The sequence below is a fragment of the Coenobita brevimanus genome, chromosome 33, assembly GCF_032717465.1.
Source record: "Coenobita brevimanus isolate Jiangsu-jjx chromosome 33, ASM3271746v2, whole genome shotgun sequence".
In the NCBI taxonomy this organism is placed as follows: domain Eukaryota; kingdom Metazoa; phylum Arthropoda; class Malacostraca; order Decapoda; family Coenobitidae; genus Coenobita; species Coenobita brevimanus.
This window is the reverse complement of record NC_136986.1, coordinates 44114671-44134369: the sequence shown is the minus strand read 5'-3', so window position 1 is coordinate 44134369 and position 19699 is coordinate 44114671. Positions and strand designations below refer to the sequence as shown.

The window sequence follows — 19699 nt, the reverse complement described above, 5'->3', positions numbered from 1 at the left end:
ATCGTCCTGTGATTTGAACAACGTGTCTAGATCGTCCTGTGATTTGAATAACGTTATGTCTAGATCGTCCTGTGATTTGAACAACGTGTCTAGGTCGTCCTGTGATTTGAATAACATCATGCCTAGTTCGTCCTGTAAAATAAATGGCAGTGTTTAGATAATATAACTAGGTATTGTTTGGCCTTAGATCATCCTGCAAGATAAATAGGCAGCCTAGTTCATCCTGCAAAGCGAAAATCGGCTCTAGTCCATCCTATAATTGGGACTAGGATGGCCTTAGTTCGTCCTGTGAACTGAAAAAGCTAGCCTTGTTCATCCTGTAAATGGGACTACAATAGGAACTCACACACTAACCTAGATCGTCCTGTGTTAAAAAAATATAGGTTCTAGATCGTCCTGTATTTAATATGTATGGTTCTAGATCGTCCTGTATTTAATATATATGGTTCTAGCTCGTCCTGTATTTAATATATATGGTTCTAGCTCGTCCTGTATTTAATATATATGGTTCTAGCTCGTCCTGTATTTAATAGTTATGGTTCTAGCTCGTCCTGTATTTAATATATATGGTTCTAGATCGTCCTGTATTAAATATTTATGGTTCTAGATCGTCCTGTATTAAATATTTATGGTTCTAGATCGTCCTGTATTTAATAGTTATGGTTCTAGATCGTCCTGTATTTAATATTTATGGTTCTAGATCGTCCTGTATTTAATATTTCTGGTTCTAGATCGTCCTGTATTTAAAACTCTTGCTAGGACAGGGACTTGGTCAACCCTTTCACTACGAGAACGTTTTATTTCCGTTATTTTTTTTTTATTAATTGGAAAAGACCTGGAGCTGAGGAGGTGAATGAATAATAATAATAACAATAATAATAATAATAATAACAATAATAATAATAATAATAATAATAATAATAATACCATCGCCATATTAAGCACTGATTCTAGCCATCTACTACTACTACTACTACTACTACTACTACTACTACTACTACTAATAATAATAATAATAATAATAATAATAATAATAATAATAAAGACGTTCTGGTAGTGGAGGGGTACTATCACTGCCAGATGCTTTACTAATAATAATACTAACATTACTAACTCTCTCTCTTGCACCCTCCTTATCTCACGACTCTGTTTACATTTCGTTATCAAGTACTTTATTATCATTATCACATTTTTCTGGGTCATATTTTACACTAAGCTTGTAAGTACTGATAACGCACATACATACATACATATACAGTCTACATACATACATATATAGTCTACATACATATATACACAGATAGATAAGATGCATACACACATATATACATACATACATACATACTGATATATTCATGTAAGGACAGGTAGACTCACGAGATAGATAGACAGATAGATAAACTGCCTGATAGATATAAAAATAGACCTGATGATAGAAGAGACAGGAATGAGTGAAACAAAAACGAAATGAATTAAAAAAAAAAAGAATATTGAAGATATATGCAACTTTGTGCAAAAAGAATGAAAATAAAAGGAATTTCATTATGGTAGTTGAGATAATGGTAGTGGTAGGGAAAATAGGGAATGGTAGAATGGTAGGACAGAGGAAGGTTGTATGGTAGCGTGGTTAGGAGAGAAATGGTAGTGGAAGAGACAAAGATAGTAGGAGAAATGGGGAACAACAGCTCCTGAAATGGTACTATGGTAGGATGGTAGGACAGAGGAAGGTTGTATGGTAGCGTGGTTAGGAGAGAAATGGTAGTGGAAGAGACAAAGATGGTATAGTAAGAGAGATGCAGAAGAACAGCCCCTGAAATGGTAGTATGGTAGAATGGTAGGGAATGAAAGCTGAATGGTACAGTGGTAGGAACGTAAATGGTACCAGAAGATATGGTTGCAATGGTAGGAGAAACAGGGAATGGTAGTATGGTAGGACTGAAACCCTGACTAGTGCAATGGTAGGGCAGGACATGGTAGGTTATGGTAGTTTCAGACCACAAATAAATCTTAACACATTCCTTGTTGCGAATTATTTCACTAATTTCGTTGTAAATCATTTTCTTGTGTAAAATATGACCGTAGTGTTTCTTGTGTGTGTACGCGTTCTTCACACTTCCTGTCTGACGTACACAAACGCACATGGAATCGTACACGCAGAAAAATCGTGCACAACTGATTTGTACACGCACACCTGCACGCGTATGTACACACACGTATGTTCTGTACGTATCTAGGAGACTTACATAAACTTACACACACACACACACACACACACACACACACACACACACACACACACACACACACACACACACACACACACACACACACACACACACGCCTGTTATATGTATGTGTATATTTGTGTATGTGTGAAATCTTTTGTATTTTTGTGTAGTCTCTTCTATTCTGGTTTGTGTGTGTGTGTGTGTGTGTGTGTGTGTGTGTGAATGCGAGACAGACAGACAGACAGGCAGACTAAAAGACGTGTGTCATGTAAGTGTAATTCCTTTTTTAGCCTTGATGTTTGTGTATCGCGTGTACGTATCCATTTAGTATGTGTCTTTTATCGTCCGTGTGCATATATACCTGTGTGTATGTGTACGTGTGTTCTTTTATGTGTGTGTGTCTGGTTTAGCCCCTATGTACAAGTGTACAGTATGTGTGTACCACAGTGTCACAACACACACATCACCAATCTGTCATAGTCTCCTAGCAGTAGCGCTCAAGATGTTGTCTGCACAGCACGTCAGAGCACCGACCTGTTACTGCAGCACCTCAGCACCACAGCAGCACACGTCTTGACCTCCCGTGACCTAGATTACAAGGTCACGGAGGGGCGGGGTCACCTGTAGGGGGAGGGGGAAAAACGTAGAATGACCTTGTGTTGTCTGGATGACCATTTATCAACTCACTAAGCCACGTTATTTTAAAAGTTTTGATGATTTAACCTCATTCCTGAAATCTTACTTCTCCACACTTGGTTCATTGAAAAAAATATGCATCATCAATTTATCTACATGTTTCATACTCCACATACTTCCTGTCTACTCATACTAACGACAGACGGAAGACTATCAAGATCTGAGAATTGAAAAAAGATGTAATGATTCAGTCGTAACCCTTTTTAATCTGTTGTGTTTTTATGGCAAAGGATTATTTCAGCACTCAGAGTTTTAAATTGACTCTGAGCTATGGTTGAAAGACAGAGATTTATTTTTTCTCTTTCTCATTTTATAGTGATGATTTTGATGATGATGATGATGAGATACGTAATTGTCATCATCATCATCATCCTTTTTCCACCTTATTCAGTACCGCACCCCATCTTTCTTGCATCCTACTAGGTGGAAATGAGGATGATGATGATGATGATGTGTAACTTAGTCCAATTCTCAACACATAAACGACTCTTTTCTTTCACCACTAGCTCAGAAATTAAAATATAACCTTCAGTCTATTCCACACACACTTACCTTCAATGTGGCATAGTGATCTGAGATAAGCGAAATTTATAACATCCAGACACGCATCCTAAACTTAAAATAAATACGCTTCCTTCAAAGACGATTATGTCCTCCTCTCGTTTTTCTTGCCATCTCCAGACGCTTTTCCTCATCTCAGGGGGGGCTCTCGGAACTGGAGGGGTTAGATAGAGCCTTCAGAAAAACCCCTTCTTCGCCAGGGTCCTCTGGGCTGAAAGAAATAGTAAGGAGAAAAGAAAGTTTGGAGATGCGAGGAATGAGAGGTGGTTTTAGTGAAGGAAGTCGTTTTTTGTTTTGCACTTTTTTCATGGGTAGTTTTTTTGGGGGGCCTATTTTTTTGATGAGTAGTTTTTTAGGCCCCCCCCTTTTTTTTCGAATTGGCGCCCCCTCCCCCGCCCCCTCCCGCACCGCCTCTAGGGTCCGCAGAAGTCAGCATGCCGGCAGGGGGAGCGTGGCGGGCTCTCTCTGCCAGACGTATGTACCGCCGCCCTTAGGTACCCTTGCTGGCCCCTCCATATAGCCTGAAGGTAAAGAGAGAGAGAGAGAGAGAGAGTGTGTGTGTGTGTGTGTGTGTGTGTGTGTGTGTGTGTGTGTGTGAGTGAATGTAGGTTTATGTGGTTGTGATTGTGAATGGATGTGTGTGAGTCTAGAGCTGTGTGAGTGAATGTAGATAGGTTGTGTGTGTGTGTGTGTGTGTGTGTGTGTGTGTGTATGTGTGTGTGTGTAAGAGAATAGGTGTTTTTCGTAAGTGTGAGAGCTTTGACAATTGTGTGAGTGATTTGGCAGGTGTGAGAACGGAGTCAGGTGTGAATGGCGAGGCAGGTACGAAAATTAGTCAAGTTGAGTCATTAGTGCAGGTGTGAGAGCTGCCAGGTGTGTGTGTGTGTGTGTGTGTGTCTGTGTGTGTGTCTGTGTGTGTGTGTGTCTGTGTGAGTGTCTGTCTGTGTGTGTGTGTGTGTGTGTGAGAGAGAGAGAGAGAGAGAGAGAGAGAGAGGAAAATGTGAAAGTTTACCCAAGTTTGAGGGCTGAGTCAGGTGTGTGAGTGTTGAGTCAGATGTGTGTACGTTGAGTCAGGTGTGTGGGTGTTGAGTCAGGTGTGTGGGTGTGGAGTCAGGTGTGTGTGTGTTGAGTCAGGTGTGTGGGTGTGGAGTCAGGTGTGTGGGTGTTGAGTCAGGTGTGTGTACGTTGAGTCAGGTGTGTGTACGTTGAGTCAGGTGTGTGGGTGTTGAGTCAGGTGTGTGAGTGTTGAGTCAGATGTGTGTACGTTGAGTCAGGTGTGTGTACGTTGAGTCAGGTATGGAGTCAGGTGTGTGGAGGGGCAGGCCTGTGTCCCAAGGGCTCACCTTAGTGTAGCTTATGCACTCTTTACGTTGGTATATTTTCTTTGCCTATCTTTTCTTTTTCTCTGGTTCCTTACAGATACGTTCCCTGTGCCCTCTGCACCCTACTCCCCAGGGCTGAGAGGTGGGGGCGCGTGGGGGCTGGTACGGCCCCCACGCCCCACACCCCGGCCCCATATCCCCTTCCCCGTCCCACCCTTGTACCCCCCAACCGACCCCTATTCCCCAGTCTATCCCCCACACACCCCCACTGACCCATATCCCCCTGTCTATCCCCCACACACCCCTGTCCCCGTGCCCCCCCTCTACCCCCCACACTACGCCACCCCACCACCGCATGTGACCCTCCTCACCGCCGAGCCCCAGCCGGCCTTCTCGGCACAAACGCTAAATGCCCTCAGCGTAGACAGAAGCCCCGCCACATCCTGGACCACACCCGGTAATTCTGATGGGTTATTTGCAGTCAGCGTTATTCCCTCCGATAACTCGAGCCTGCACGCGGTGGCCACGCACGTGCACACGCCCCTGGTGGAGGCCGCGTCGGGCACGGCTCAGAGGAACGCTTCCCGTGCAGCCAACGTGCTGGGTAATGACCGCAGCCTCTACCCCACCACCGCCCCGCACGCAAGTACGTACTGCCGCCGCCCTGCCCGCCCCGACCCCCGCCCGCCCCGCCCCACCACACCACCACACCAGCACCGCCGCCACCGCACCTGCCACGCCACCACCACAACCCACCACTAGCAGCACAAGGCCTTAGACATGAGTGTGCATCAGGCCAGACAGCGCTGTGGACACTCTTGCACCACACTGTACCACATTACCGCACCGCACCACAGTATTGCACCATAATACACCACAATTCCTCACTACCACACCACAGTACACCACCACACCACACTACTTCACCACCACTACTGAGAAAGGGCAGTGCATCAAGGGAGAATGCACTGTGGTCATCATTTCTCATTCACCACAGTTACCACAACACTGTACCTCACCACACACCACACTGTAGCACCACAATACACACCACCACATTACACACACCACTACCAACACTACACCGTGGTCACTACTCCTCATTCACCACACTGTTACCACATTTGTCTCACCTGCTACCACACTTCACCACAATACACACCACCACCACACCCCTACACCACAGCATACAAAACTGCCTTAACACATCACTACCACACCACACCACACCACAATACTCATCACCACACTACCACACCACAATACTCCACTTTGCCCCACTACCACCACCACACCACACCACACCACACAACATCACACCACACCACACCACCACACCACACCACATCACACCACACCACACCACATCACACCACACCACACCACACCACACCATACTCACAATACCCCACTATCATACTACACTATGATCACCATATCCTCACTATACATCACCACAGTTCCACACCACATCATACCATTCTACCTCTACCACAGCACAGTACATCACCACACCACACCACACCACCACAGTTCATGGATAGAGTGGATCATACCAGGCTAATCTTTGGTCACTACTCTCACTTACTACATTTCTACCACATTACGCTACCACAGTATATCACCACACTGTCACCACCATTACTACCACCACCACCACCACCACCATTTGCACCTTCACCACCAGCACTACCACCACTCCTACCACAGCTACCACAACTACCACCACAGCGGCAGTAGCTTCCTGTTGCCTTTGTCAGTAGTTTAGCGCGTGGCCAGACTTACTTACCTGCCTACCTACCTACCTACCTACCTACCTACCTGTCCTCTCGTTTCTTACATACATACATACATACATACGTACACAGTTATTCGTTCCTACCTCCTACGTACTTACCTACTTACCTACCTACCTACTTATCTATCTACCTACCTACCTACCGACCTACCTACATTTCAGTCTGATCTAATTACATACATGCATACATACATACGTACATGCATACATACATACATATTTACCTGCCTACCTACTTACCTGCAGTTACGTTCATGCATGCTTCCTACACACACACACACACACACACACACACACACACACACACACACACACACACACACACACACACACACACACACACAACCTCCCCAACTCTTGACCTACCTACCTACCTACCTACCTACCTACCTACCTACCTACCTACCTACCTATCTACCTACCTCCCTACCTACCTACTAACCCCTTCATGGTCAGTACAAGCAGTGGTCAAAAATCCGTTTACACTTCTATGGCTCTGAAATAAATAATTGGAATTTGAACTCATGAATATGACTAGATAACTGTAGATTTTAAAGTGTTGAGAAATTGTAAGTGAACTTTTGACTGCTGCTGTACTTCATATTTCTCTCTCTCTCTCTCTCTCTCTCTCTCTCTCTCTCTCTCTCTCTCTCTCTCTCTCTCTCTCTCTCTCTCTCTCCATATCTATCTGTTCTTTCATTCATCTTTTTATCTATTTACTTGCCTCCTTGGTTTTTACTCTCTCTCTCTCTCTCTCTCTCTCTCTCTCTCTCTCTCTCTCTCTCTCTCTCTCTCTCTCTCTCTCTCTCAGAACACACAAACACAACCCAACCCTCCCAGCCCAAACCAGCCGCTCAACCCTCGCTCTAACCTCGCTCTCTCTCGCTCACTCTCTCACTCTCACACGCCTAACAAGCATCCGAGAGCCACCCACCTTCCCAGACTCAGCAGTGGAAAGCAAATTGGTGTTTTATTTTCGCTGTTAACTGATCTTTTCCGCCAAATTTTCTCGCCTTATACTTCGCTGTTTTTCCTCTCCCTTTTTTTACGTGGAATAATTTTAGCGTCAGAGCGAAAATAGTCTAAGCAAATTTGAGTCTAAGGAAAGCTGGGGATGTCAGATAAGTTCAAAGAAATTCTAAGTAACTTGTAAAGTATATAAGTGAAGGAGACTCTGATAATAAAAATACAGTGAATTTTAAAACCTGCCAAAAACATCACGTTGTCTCAAAAATCAGAATTAGAGGAGGTAAAGGAAATTAATGTGGAAAGTAGAGTCTTAAATGTTAAAAGTAGAGTCTTAATGTTAAATATGAAGTCTTAATGTTAAAAATAGAGTCTTAACTTTGAAATAGAGTTGAAAAAAGAATCTGAGTGTTGGATATAGAGTCTTAATGATGCAAAAAGAATCTTAAATGTTGAAAATAGTCTTAATGTTAAAAATGGAGTTGAAAAAAGAGTCCTAAATGTTGAAAAAGAGTCTGAATGTTAAAAATAAGAGTCTTAATGATAAAAATAGAGTCTTAAATGATGAAAACAGATTCCTAATGTTTAAAAAAAGAGTCTTAATGATAAAAACAGAGTCTGAATGTTAAAAATAGACTCTGAATGTTGAAAGTAGAGTCTGGGAATGTGGGTGTGTTCGTTTGTTTGTTTGTTTCTGTATATATATACCTTTGGCACTGGCACGGCGGTCTGAGGAGGCGTGGCACCCCCCCCCAGGTAAGTGACACGGCAGCACACATAAGGGCGTTTCCAGCATTGATGTAGCTTCGATTTACACCCCTATAATCCTTCCCTCACATCCTGACCCCTTGTAACTGGGCATAAGGGTGTGTTTGGCCTGTTTAAAGATTGGATTTTCGACCCTATCCCTTTTCCTAACATCCTAACTTTCATAAGGGTGATTTTTGAGTGTGTAAAGATTGGATTTTCAACTTTATCCCTTTTCCTAACATCCTAACCTCTATAAGGGTGATTTTGGCCTGTTTAAAGATTAGTTTTTCGACTTTATCGCTTTTCCTAACTTCCTAACCTCTATAAGGGTGATTTTGGCATCATTAACCACTGGAATTTCACCCCTATCCCTTCCCCTCCTATCCTAATACCTTATAGGGGTGGTTTTGGCCTGTTAAGAGATAGGATTTTGGCCCCTACATCCCCTCTCCGTTTTTATAATTGGGATTAAATACACAAGAGCGATATTACCTTGTTAGTTGATTAGAATTCCACCCTTATGTCTATCTATCCGTCCATCCATCTATCTTTCTATCTATCTATCTATCTATCTTTCTTTCTGTCTCTCTGCCTGTCTATCTCTCTGTCTATCTATTGCCAGGCGACTTAATCCCGTAAGGGGTGGCCACAAACAAATCACCTTCACGTCTCCCTGTCCTCTGCTATTTCTCTCCCTTCAACTCACACCCTCCTCTCTCATATCTCTCTCTCTCTCTCTCTCTCTCTCTCTCTCTCTCTCTCTCTCTCTCTCTCTTTCCCTTATAGCTCATTCAGGAGAGGTAAAAGGAGTTCAACCCTTTTTAACATGCTTTATAAGTGTTATCCTCTTAAGTGTGTGTTTATATTTCCCTTTAAGTGTCCAGCTGTTTAAGTGTCTATACCTCCACTTAAATGTACTTAAGTGAGTTTTTATGCCTTCAGGATTTAAGTGCTTCCCTATCTCCATTCCTTAAGTAAGATCCAGTCTCTTAAGTGCCTCTGTAGTGCGAGATTCAACCCTTTTGTAAGTGTGCCCCTATCCCAGTTAAGTGTCACCCTTGTAAGTGTACCTTCACCCATCCTTAAGTGTCCACAAGTGTACCATATCTTTAAGTGTTATTCCACGACTTAAGTAACTTCAGCATCCATTTCTAAGTGTGTCCCGGATCTACTTAAGTGCTTCTGCCCCTTCTTTAAAAAGTGTCCAGGTGTTTTAAGTGTCTTCCAGCCCCGCCCCACCCATGTAAGTGTTCCCATAAGTGTGTTTAAGTGTTTTATAAAGTGATATATATTCGCTCCCCTCCCTACACTCCCTCTCCATAATATATATATGTAATTTCCTGCTATGAAATTGTAGGATATGTATTAATAGTGTGGTTATAGTAGTTACCATCCCTCCCTTTGGAATACCCCCTCCCTTTACCACCCCTTTCCCCTCCCCTCCCCTCCCCGTAGGACCCCTCCCCCCCTCCCAGTACCGCCCCACCCCCTCCGTCTTGCTTTCGGTCCCTCCCCCTCCTCTCCCCATAGGCTCCTCCCCACCCTTTAGGCTCCTCCCCTTCCCTTTAGATCCCTCCCCTTCCCTTTAGGTCCATCCCCTTCCCTTTAGATCCCTCCCCTTTCCTTTAGGTCCATCCCCTTCCCTCTAGGCCCCTCCCCTTCCCTCTAGGCCCCTCCCCTTCTCTTTAGATCCCTCCCCTTCTCTTTAGATTCCTCTCCTTCCCTTTAGATCTCCTCCCCTTCCCTCTAGGCCCCTCCCCTTCCCTCTAGGCCCCTCCCCTTCCCTTTCGATCCCTCCCCTTCTCTTTAGATTCCTCTCCTTCCCTTTAGATTCCTCTCCTTCCCTTTAGATCCCTCCCCTTCCCTTTAGATCCCTCCCCTTCCCTTTAGATTCCTCCTCTTCCCTTTAGATTCCTCCCCTTCCCTTTCGATCCCTCCCCTTCCCTTTAGGCTCCTCCCTCTCTGTCCCACTAGGCTCCGCCCCCCTCCATATGGTCCCTTCTGACCCCTTTCAGCCCCTCCCCTCTCCCTTTAGATGCACTCCCTTTCTATTGACCACCCCTTTCCTCCCTTTAGGCTCACCCCCCTACCAGTAAGTCCTTTGCCCATTTTACAACCCCTACCCCCGTCTCTGACCCCCCAAACCCCTCCCCCCAAAAGCACTTTCTTAGATTCTTTCACGTCTTTCTCTACGTCCCCACCCCTCCCAATAGGACCTCCCCCTCCCTCAATTCCCCTCCTCCCCCAAGTCCCTCCCCCTCCCCCAGGTCCTTCCCGCTCCCTCAAAGTCCCCCCTTTTCTTTCCCCTAAGCCTAAGCCCCCCCCCTCCACTTATAACCCCCTCCCACTTCTCCTCCCCCCTCCCCCCACCTCCTCACTAAACCCAGCCCATTTCTTCATCAGGCTTCTCCCCCTCCTCAAACCCCCACCCACCCCCTTACCTATTTCTACCCCACCCATTACCACAACTGAGTCTCCCTTTTCATATACACCCTGCCCAATCCCTAATCTCACCTTTTCCCCTCTCAAACCACCTGCCTCTCTTTTTCCCCTCACCCTATCCTCTCCTGACCTCGCCTGACCTCCCACAAAGACACCCTGATTGAGTCTCCCTTTTCTTATACACCCTGCCCAATCCCTAATCTCCCTTTTCCCCCTCTCAAACCACCTCTCTCCCTTTTTCCTCTCACCTTATCCTCTCCTGACCCCCCACAGAGACACCCTAATTGAGTCTCCCTTTCTTATACACCCTGCCCAATCCCTAATCTCCCTTTTCCCCCTCTCAAACCACCTGTCTCTCTTTTTTCCCTCACCCTACCCTCTCCTGACCTCGCCTGACCTCCCACAAAGACAGAGGAGGTCAAACGTAGCCACCTGATCGTGTTCCGCTCCTGTATAATTTTTCTGTGATGCCCGTAGAATTGTAGATTTTATTTCTTTCACCGCGAGGACGCATTATTTTTTTTATTCTTGCTGCCACATGACGATTCTTTTTCTGTTTTTTTTTTCTTACCTGTGAGAGATAAATACCTTGGTGCAATTAGTCTCCTTGTTACGCTTGTTTGAACCTTTTTTGAAAATTCTGAATAACCCCATACGCTTGTCTTCATCTGAGAGAAAGATTGGTAGCCAGATTTAAAGATGTAGCTAGATTTTTTAAAGATTGGGAGCCAGATTTAAAGATTGGGAGCCAGATTTTAAGATTGGGAGCCATTTTTAAAGATTGGTAGCCATTTTTAAAGATTGGTAGCCAGATTTAAAGATTGGGAGCCATTTTTAAAGATTGGTAGCCATTTTTAAAGATTGGTAGCCAGATTTAAAGATTGGTAGCCGGATTTAAAAGATTGGTAGCCAAGATTTAAAGACGTAGCTGGATTTCTTTAAGGATTGGTTGCCAGATTTAAAGATTGGTAGCCATTTTTTAAAGATTGGTAGCCGGATTTAAAGATTGGGAGCCAGATTTAAAGATTGGGAGCCAGATTTAAAGACTGGTAGCCGGATTTAAAAGATTGGTAGCCGGATTTAAAGATTGGTAGTCAAGATTTAAAGACGTAGCTGAATTTTTTTAAGGATTGGTTGCCAGATTTAAAGACTGATAGCTGGATTTAAAGATTGGTAGCCGGATTTAAAGATTGGTAGCCGGATTTAAAGACCAGAGTATTATTAGAAGCTTCCAAAACCATCTCAACTAATCTTTCCACTTTTATTTATACATACTGATATTTTACTTAGTCTATCACCCAATTATTTCGTCCAGATAGATAGATAAATAGACAGACATTAGATAGACATTAGACAGATGAAGACATTAAGAGATATTTTCGTTCCCTTAACTCAAAATTTCCCCCAAAAAAAATAGATAAAAACCGTCTAAAGGCAGCAAGAAGGAAATTTTAAAAGACGCCATGGCGGTGAAAGACGCTCCATTTTGATTTTCATTACTCCTGTTTAGTATGCTTTTTTGACGCTGGTTTTTGAGGTTGTGTGGCCTAATTTTGAGTTTGGGTATTTTTTCTTATATACTCCGTCCTCCAGTGCCCATAATTTGATCCAGAAGTGAGAGAAAATAAAAAAATAATCATCTGTTTTGTTTCAGGTGGCGAGAGGCGACGAGGAAGAATCATCGTTTGTTTGTGCATTTTGTACGGGATCGCAAATGTCAAGGATTTTTTGTCTTGCTGTTACGGCGCTCGCTCTCTTCTCTTCTCTTCTCTCTCTCTCTCTCTCTCTCTCTCTCTCTCTCTCGTGACCTTCCTGTGGCTGTCTTTTAATTTGTTTGTTTGCCCGTCTGTCTGTCTCAGTGTAGTGACCTTCCACAGTTAGTCTCTCTCTCTCTCTCTCTCTCTCTCTCTCTCTCTCTCTCTCTCTCCAGTCCACCTCCTCTTCATTTCCTGTTCACTATCCGGATTTATTCACTTCTCCCTCTCTCTTCCTCCTTCTCTTCTTTTTCTTCCCTTTCTCCTCTTCCTTCCTCTTCCTCTAGCCTCGTCTTCCTCTTCCTTGCTTCCTCTTCTTTCTCATCTTTTCCACGTCCTCACCTCTTTTTCCTCTTTATTTTCCTCTTTTTCTTCCTTCCTCCTCTTCCTCCTTTCTCAGTTCCTTCTTCCTTTCTTCAAGTTCTGTTTATTTTCTCAAAATCGTTTCCTCTCTTGACAGTTGACTAAATTTAATGACAAACTGACAGATTTAACTGCTATTATTATCATTATTATTATTATTATTATTATTATTATTATTATTATTTTACAGATTTTAACGTTCATTTAACATTTATTTTCGTCTCAATCGTTATTTTTATTTTGATTCGACGACCGATATTTAGAGAATCCCTATTTGAACGTTTTTTTCTGAACTGGCCGTTAGTTTAATTCGTTTTTATATTTAACTTTTTATAAATTAATCATTATTTTTATTTCCCCCGATTTCTCGCGTGTTGTGGGAACGGCTTAGTCAGCGTATCAGTGTCTATCTCGCATCATTTATTCATTTCCTACTCCCACCGCCACACCCACGCCCACACCAGCAGGCCAAACCGTCCCCGCAACACATACGATGCTGTCAGGTGAGTTTTTAGTGCCGCACCCTTGCCCACACCAGCAGATCAAGCCACGAACACCAAAAATACGGGCAGATGAGTTTCAAGTACCACGCCCACACCAGCAAGTCAAGCAGTCCCCGCAACACAGAATATTCCTCTAGATGGAGTTTGCATTTTGAATTTCCCGCGTAAAATGACCTGCCTCTAAGAAAAACACATTTGAAATCACCGCCAAAATTCAAATAAAACTCCATTTTTTTACGATAGTGATCCATGAATGCCACGTCACCGCAGGCTGTTCAAAAGAGCATGGGGGAGGAGTCTGTTCAATTTTTCGTGAGTTCTGCGAAATAGCAAAGGTAGCCGAATCGAACGTGGCATTTAGGTGACCTCTTTGCATCTCCCTGGTAGTGGTTTATCCCGTGCATTACCTCTCCGTAGCCTTCTGTGCATTATTGAACAAAATTATAAGGATTTTAAAAGGAAGACGCATATAACTAACAGGCTAGAGGGCATGTTCAAAGGCAATTTTATGTGTGAAGTGTTTTCGATGATTCAGGCAATTTATTCCGTGCATTACATCTCAGTAGCCTGTCTGTTATTAATCCAAACTATAACGATTTTAAAAGGAAAACCAGCTAACAGACAAGAGGGCAGGTTCGAACGGAATTTTATGTGTGAAGTGTTTTTGATGATTCAGTGACCTCGGAGCGTTATTTCCGTGGCGATTTAGTCTCTGCATTACACCTCAATATGCTTTGTATGATATTGATGCCAAGTTTATGGATATTAAAAAAAAAAAAAAAAAGAGAAAAACAAACTAATATGTATGAGGCGTAAAAAGTTTGTTTTCGATGGCATTCAGCGAGAGAGAGAGAGAGAGAGAGAGAGAGAGAGAATCATAACCAACATCTAAGGGACCTAACACCTGTTCTGTGGCTACTTATTTTACGTATATTATAGAGAGAGAGAGAGAGAGAGAGAGAGAGAGAGAGAGAGAGAGAGATAACTAACATCGAAGGGACCTAGCACCTGCTCTGTGGTTACTTATTTTACGTATATTACACCTTAGCATTGATAGGATACAGGATTGCTACAGCTCTCCTTAGCGCCTTCACGCGGTGGCACGCATGGAAGAGGGGTCAGGTGCATTGCCTTGTCACACACACGTCCCTCAGCTCCCTCCCTATCCTAAAAGGTGGATATATTCACTACTAGATGTGCCTCGTAAACCTAAAGAAAGTCGTGAGCTAGTAAGAGTAATAGGCTAGCTGGAGAGGACTATATTTACTGCTAGAAGATGTGTCCTGTAAACCTAAAGAAAGTCGTGAGCTAGTAAGAGTAATAGGCTAGCTGGAGAGGACTATATTTACTGCTAGAAGATGTGTCCGGTAAACCTAAGGAAAGTCGTTAGCAAGTAGGATAAATAGGTTAAGATGGAGGTTACGGTGGTGGAGGCATAAGGGACTGAATCAGTGCTGGTAAACTGTAAAGATCACGGATTGGCGTGTTGAATTTTGCATGGGTGGCGTTGCAGAGAATGTGTGTGTGTGTGTGTGTGTGTGTGTGTGTGTGTGTGTGTGTGTGTGTGTGTGTGTGTGTGTGTGTGTCTGTCTGTCTGTCTGTTCTCCGCCATCACAGTGCCCTTTCTCCAGCTCACACCTAAGTCATATACCCCTCTACCCCATCGCATCCTCGGTCTTCCCCTCCGCCTTCTTATAATTTCCAAGCCGAACTGAGATGGATTACGGAGCAGAAAATACTTTTGAATTCCCTCCTCTTCACCTAAACTGAGACGAGGGCAATGAAATGGCGGGGGACAGGGCGACATGGAGGCGATTTGTTTGTGGCCACCCCTTACGGGATTAAGGCGTCTGACAATAGATAGATAGATAGATAGATAGAATTACTGATACAGGTAGATTTGTGATTACCTGGGTTACCTGATAGTCATCTGTGTTTATCCGACGGAACTGTGCAAATCCAGTGTCTAGAATACCTGGTTGTTTGAAATTCGATGAGGGAATGAGTCTCCTTGGTTACTAGTCAAATCAGCCTTCCATCAACTGGGCAGAAAAAGAGGGATATTGATCAGGTTATAAAAAAAATATGGTTGTGTGAAATTCAGTGAGGCTGGAATGAGTCTCCTTGGTTACTAGTTAAATTAGCCTTGCACCTGACTACACCTGGCCATCAATTGACTAGAAAAAAGGGGAATATTTGTCAAGTTATGAAAAAAAATCTAAAACATCTTAATTATTTCGCTACAGTTTACATGTATATATAATTATTTGCCTCTTTAATCTTTTACCCCAGATTTTAAACCGCGTTCGCAATGTCAGCTTTTAAACGCGGCCATCAAATCAGATTATCCCACGCGACTCTGAGCTGACTCTGAAAATGTGAAACGGAATTTAGAGTTATTTTTAGAATGTATGTACCTGTGTTTAAAATATCTGGCCTGGTGATCTGTGTTTTCATTTTTTGTTTTCTTGTTTTTTCGCGCCATTTTTAATCTGCTTTGAGAGATTTTGTGTAGGGATAATGCTTTGTCTAACCTCTCCATTGCCCACTGAAGAGAGGGAGACAGACAGACAGACAGAGACAGTCAGACAGACAGAACGTTGTTAGGTGTGTGTGTGTGTGTGTGTGTGTGTGTGTGTGTGAGAGAGAGAGAGAGAGAGAGAGAAACATTGGTAGATGTGTGTGTGTGTGTGTGTGTGTGCGTGTGAGAGAGAGAGAGAGAGAGAGAGAGAGAGAGAGAGAGAGAGAAAAAACATTGGTAGATATGTGTGTAATTCACCGGGTCGGTCAGGATCACTTGATGGTCGTGATCGTCAGCTTTTTACCCTCCCGGAAGGGAGCTGAGAGCTCATATAGTCCGATCTAAGAGCAAGGCTGTGACCTTCACACACACACACATCACACACACACATACATCCCCTTGCTCCAGGGGGACAGTAACCACCCACTTCGTCAGTGAAACTTTTCGCAACCTGAGCGAGGCGCGAACTTCCGTCCACCAGTTGGCAAGCGAGAACGTTACCACTGCACCAGCGAGCGGTGTGTGTGTGTGTGTGTGTGTGTGTGAAAAAGAGAGAGAGAGAGAGAACATTGGTAGATGCGTGTGTGAGAGAGAGAGAGAGAGAGAGAGAGAGAGAGAGAGAGAGGGAGGAAGAGAGAATTTAGAATATAATGGTGGTAATCACCGCCCCTGCCGAAATAGCCTGGCGGGACGAAATAACCGAGGCTTTGTTTTGGTTCCGTGTCGCCGAATAATGCGATCCGACCGAATAATACCTGGCATGAGAAGGAAAAAATAAAAATTAAAATATCCTGAGAATTATAAAGTAGCTTAATATTTTGAGACTCCTGTGACACTCAGTTGAATTAAATCGTTGGTCTTTCATTGGAGGGGAGTAGTAAAATTGTCTTATTTGTTAGTTATGGAGCTGTTAAAAGGTCGCCAGCATTTCTCTGCCTAATTTAACGCTGGTAGGAATACGTGAACTGCTTTTTATTATTACAATATCAATTAAACGACGAAGAAAAGTGTGAGAAAGGAAGATAGTCAGTCGTTTGAGGCAGAATAACCATCTGGAAGGCTAAAAACAATGCTGACAGGCTATTTGGTCGTGATTTTCGCCCTCTTACAATTCATGTCATACAGGTCAGTGGTAGGAAAAGAATGTCACTACTTAACATCCACTCCATTGCACATCTTCGTAACTAGCACTCCTTTGGGGACTGGGAGAAGGAGGGTGAGAAAACTTCCCCAATATCCCACGTCGTAAGAGGCAATTAAGGGGCCATTTTGTCTCCAGTCTTTCTCTCCTTACTTATTCCTTTTCTGTCCTACCTCTCCTTCATATTCCATGTTTCCTCCTGCCTTTATTTTCCCTCTTCTCCTGCGGTGCTATATAGCCATATTATGGCTTGGTGCTAATTCTTTGTTATGCCTTCCTTCTGTCAAGATCGAGAGACTGCAATTTTAGACCAAGTTAGAGAAAGAGAGAGAGAAGTTCAGGTCAAGAGAGACTCAGACTAAAGAATATATAAAAACACAGGCCATGAAAAATAATCATACGATATTAGCACGGGTGAAGATAAGAATTTAAACGCGCCATCCCGTATACCAAACATCAGCTCAAAAACTCTTCATAGATACAGGATGGCCGTGTGACATTTACACCGATTATGACAGTTGACCTTTTTCATCCTGGATTCACCGCTTCAGGCCAAGGACGTGATCAGTATTTAATTATTCAGATACATAGACGGTTTCATTTAAATTACGAAGGGCCATTTTTAACCAGAGGGGTTGGATAATTATAGTCTACATTAACCCCTTCAGTACTAGGGATCTTGAGTGAGCTTAAAAATAAATACAGTAATATAATAAATAATAATAAAATGATGTACTTGGATTGAAGGGGGTAGACATGAATAGACCTTGATATTATGGACTCTGGCTTCTTTTTTATTTATTTTTTTTTTATTTACCAGGTATTTATTTATTTTTTTAATCTGACCGACTGATGAGTATTGACAGCTTTGAATTGTGGTATTATATTTGACCTGGGGATTGTCTGTTCTTTCATTCAGTACTACTACTACTACTATTACTATTAATGTTTTTTCACGTGTTATACCACTACTACTACTACTATTACTATTAATGTTTTTTCACGTTATACCGCTACTACTACTACTACTACTACTACTACTACTGCTACTACTACTACTACTACTACTATGACTACTACTGCTACTATTTTTACCACTATTACTAATACTGCTACTACTACTTACTGCTGTACTACTTTACTACTACTACTACTACTACTGCTACTACTACTACTACTACTACTACTACTACTACATCTATCTGTTTATCTATCTATTGCTACTACATCTTACTTTTCTAATCATACTACTACCAGTACTGCTAATATGGTGATGATCATTATATTGCTATATTGTTATTATTATTATTATTATTATTATTACTGTATCATGACATTTGAACATTATGCTTAGAAAGTAATTAATTTCTTTCTCTAAATACATACCTCATATTAAGTTTGAAAGATTATGCTCTTGTTTGGTTTATCATTATTATTATTATTATTATTATTATTATTTTTATTATTATTTTACCATGCCATGTTTATTATTGGTCATCCAGGTGTAGGAATTAGTTATTATTATTATTATTATTATCATTATTATTATTATTATTATTATTATTATTATTATTCCAGTAACTAACAATTCTCTGTTTTCTTCCCTATCCTGTCTCAGTGTAAGGGGAGACCATTGTAAATATCACTGTTTTAACCAATACTCCTTCTTCAGTGCCTACATCAAGAGTTTCCAGGAGCTACAGGAGAAGGAGAGGGTCGTGTAGAGCGAGGAATGCGTAAAGCGAGTAGATTTTGCGTAAAGAGAGAGTAGAGTTTGCGTAAGACTAGTAGATTTTTGCGTAAGATGAAGGGTAGATTTGCGTAAAGTAAGTTTTGTACATATCTTAGTAGAGTTAGTGGTGTTTGTAGTGTTTGGTTAGTTTGTGTATCTACCTTCCTGCTTATCTGCCTACCTACCTACCTACCTACCTACCTACCCCACTTCACCCTTAGTTCTACCCATTGGTCTGTATACCTACCTCCTTACTACTTGCCTTTCTTCAAACCTACCTACCTACCTATCTATCTACCCACCCTCCTTCGGACCTACCCAATTACCTACGAGCCCACCTACTTACCTACCTACCTACCACTCACATGCCCTTCATCCTTGATACATTACCTGACGACCTACTTACCTACCAACCTTCCCACCTACATACCTACTTCCTGCTTACCTACCTACCTTCTACCTTTTCTTAAACCCTTCCCCATCCCATGCCAAATTCATCCCTTCCCTCTCCCCTCATCTTTCCTCATTCTTTCCCCCTTTTCCTACCCTTCCCATTCCCCTTTCCTCCCTCCCCTTCCTTCTTCTCCCCTCCCTTCCCAAATCCCTTACTTTTAACCACTTTTGTTTCTCCCTTCTCCCATTTTCTTCCTCCTCTTTCATCCCTCCCTTTGTCACTACCTCCCCATATCCCTCCCTTTCTCCCCTACCCTCCCCTGTCCCATCCGTCTTCCCTCCCTTAGTGGTACCTCTCCCTCTCTCCAACAGTGACCTATCTCAACCCCTCTCCTCCCTTCTCCCTAAATCTCTGTTCTTCCCTCTTCCCTCATACCACTTCCTCATCCTTCTCTCCTCTTCTTTCCTTTCCTTTCCTTCACCCTCACAACCCTTCCATCCCTCCCTCACAACCCCTTCTCTTCTCCCA

General features: G+C 42.9%; 1 protein-coding gene across 1 annotated transcript in view; it reads left to right on the top strand.

Annotated features, from left to right (window-relative positions):
• Positions 1-19699, top strand: part of LOC145395893 (uncharacterized) — a 144672-nt gene that overhangs the window by 107808 nt on the left and 17165 nt on the right. The window contains exon 6 of the mRNA XM_080269416.1: positions 4905-5453. Within this exon, the coding sequence (XP_080125542.1) occupies positions 4905-5453 (549 nt within the window). The remainder of the gene's footprint in view (positions 1-4904; positions 5454-19699) is intronic.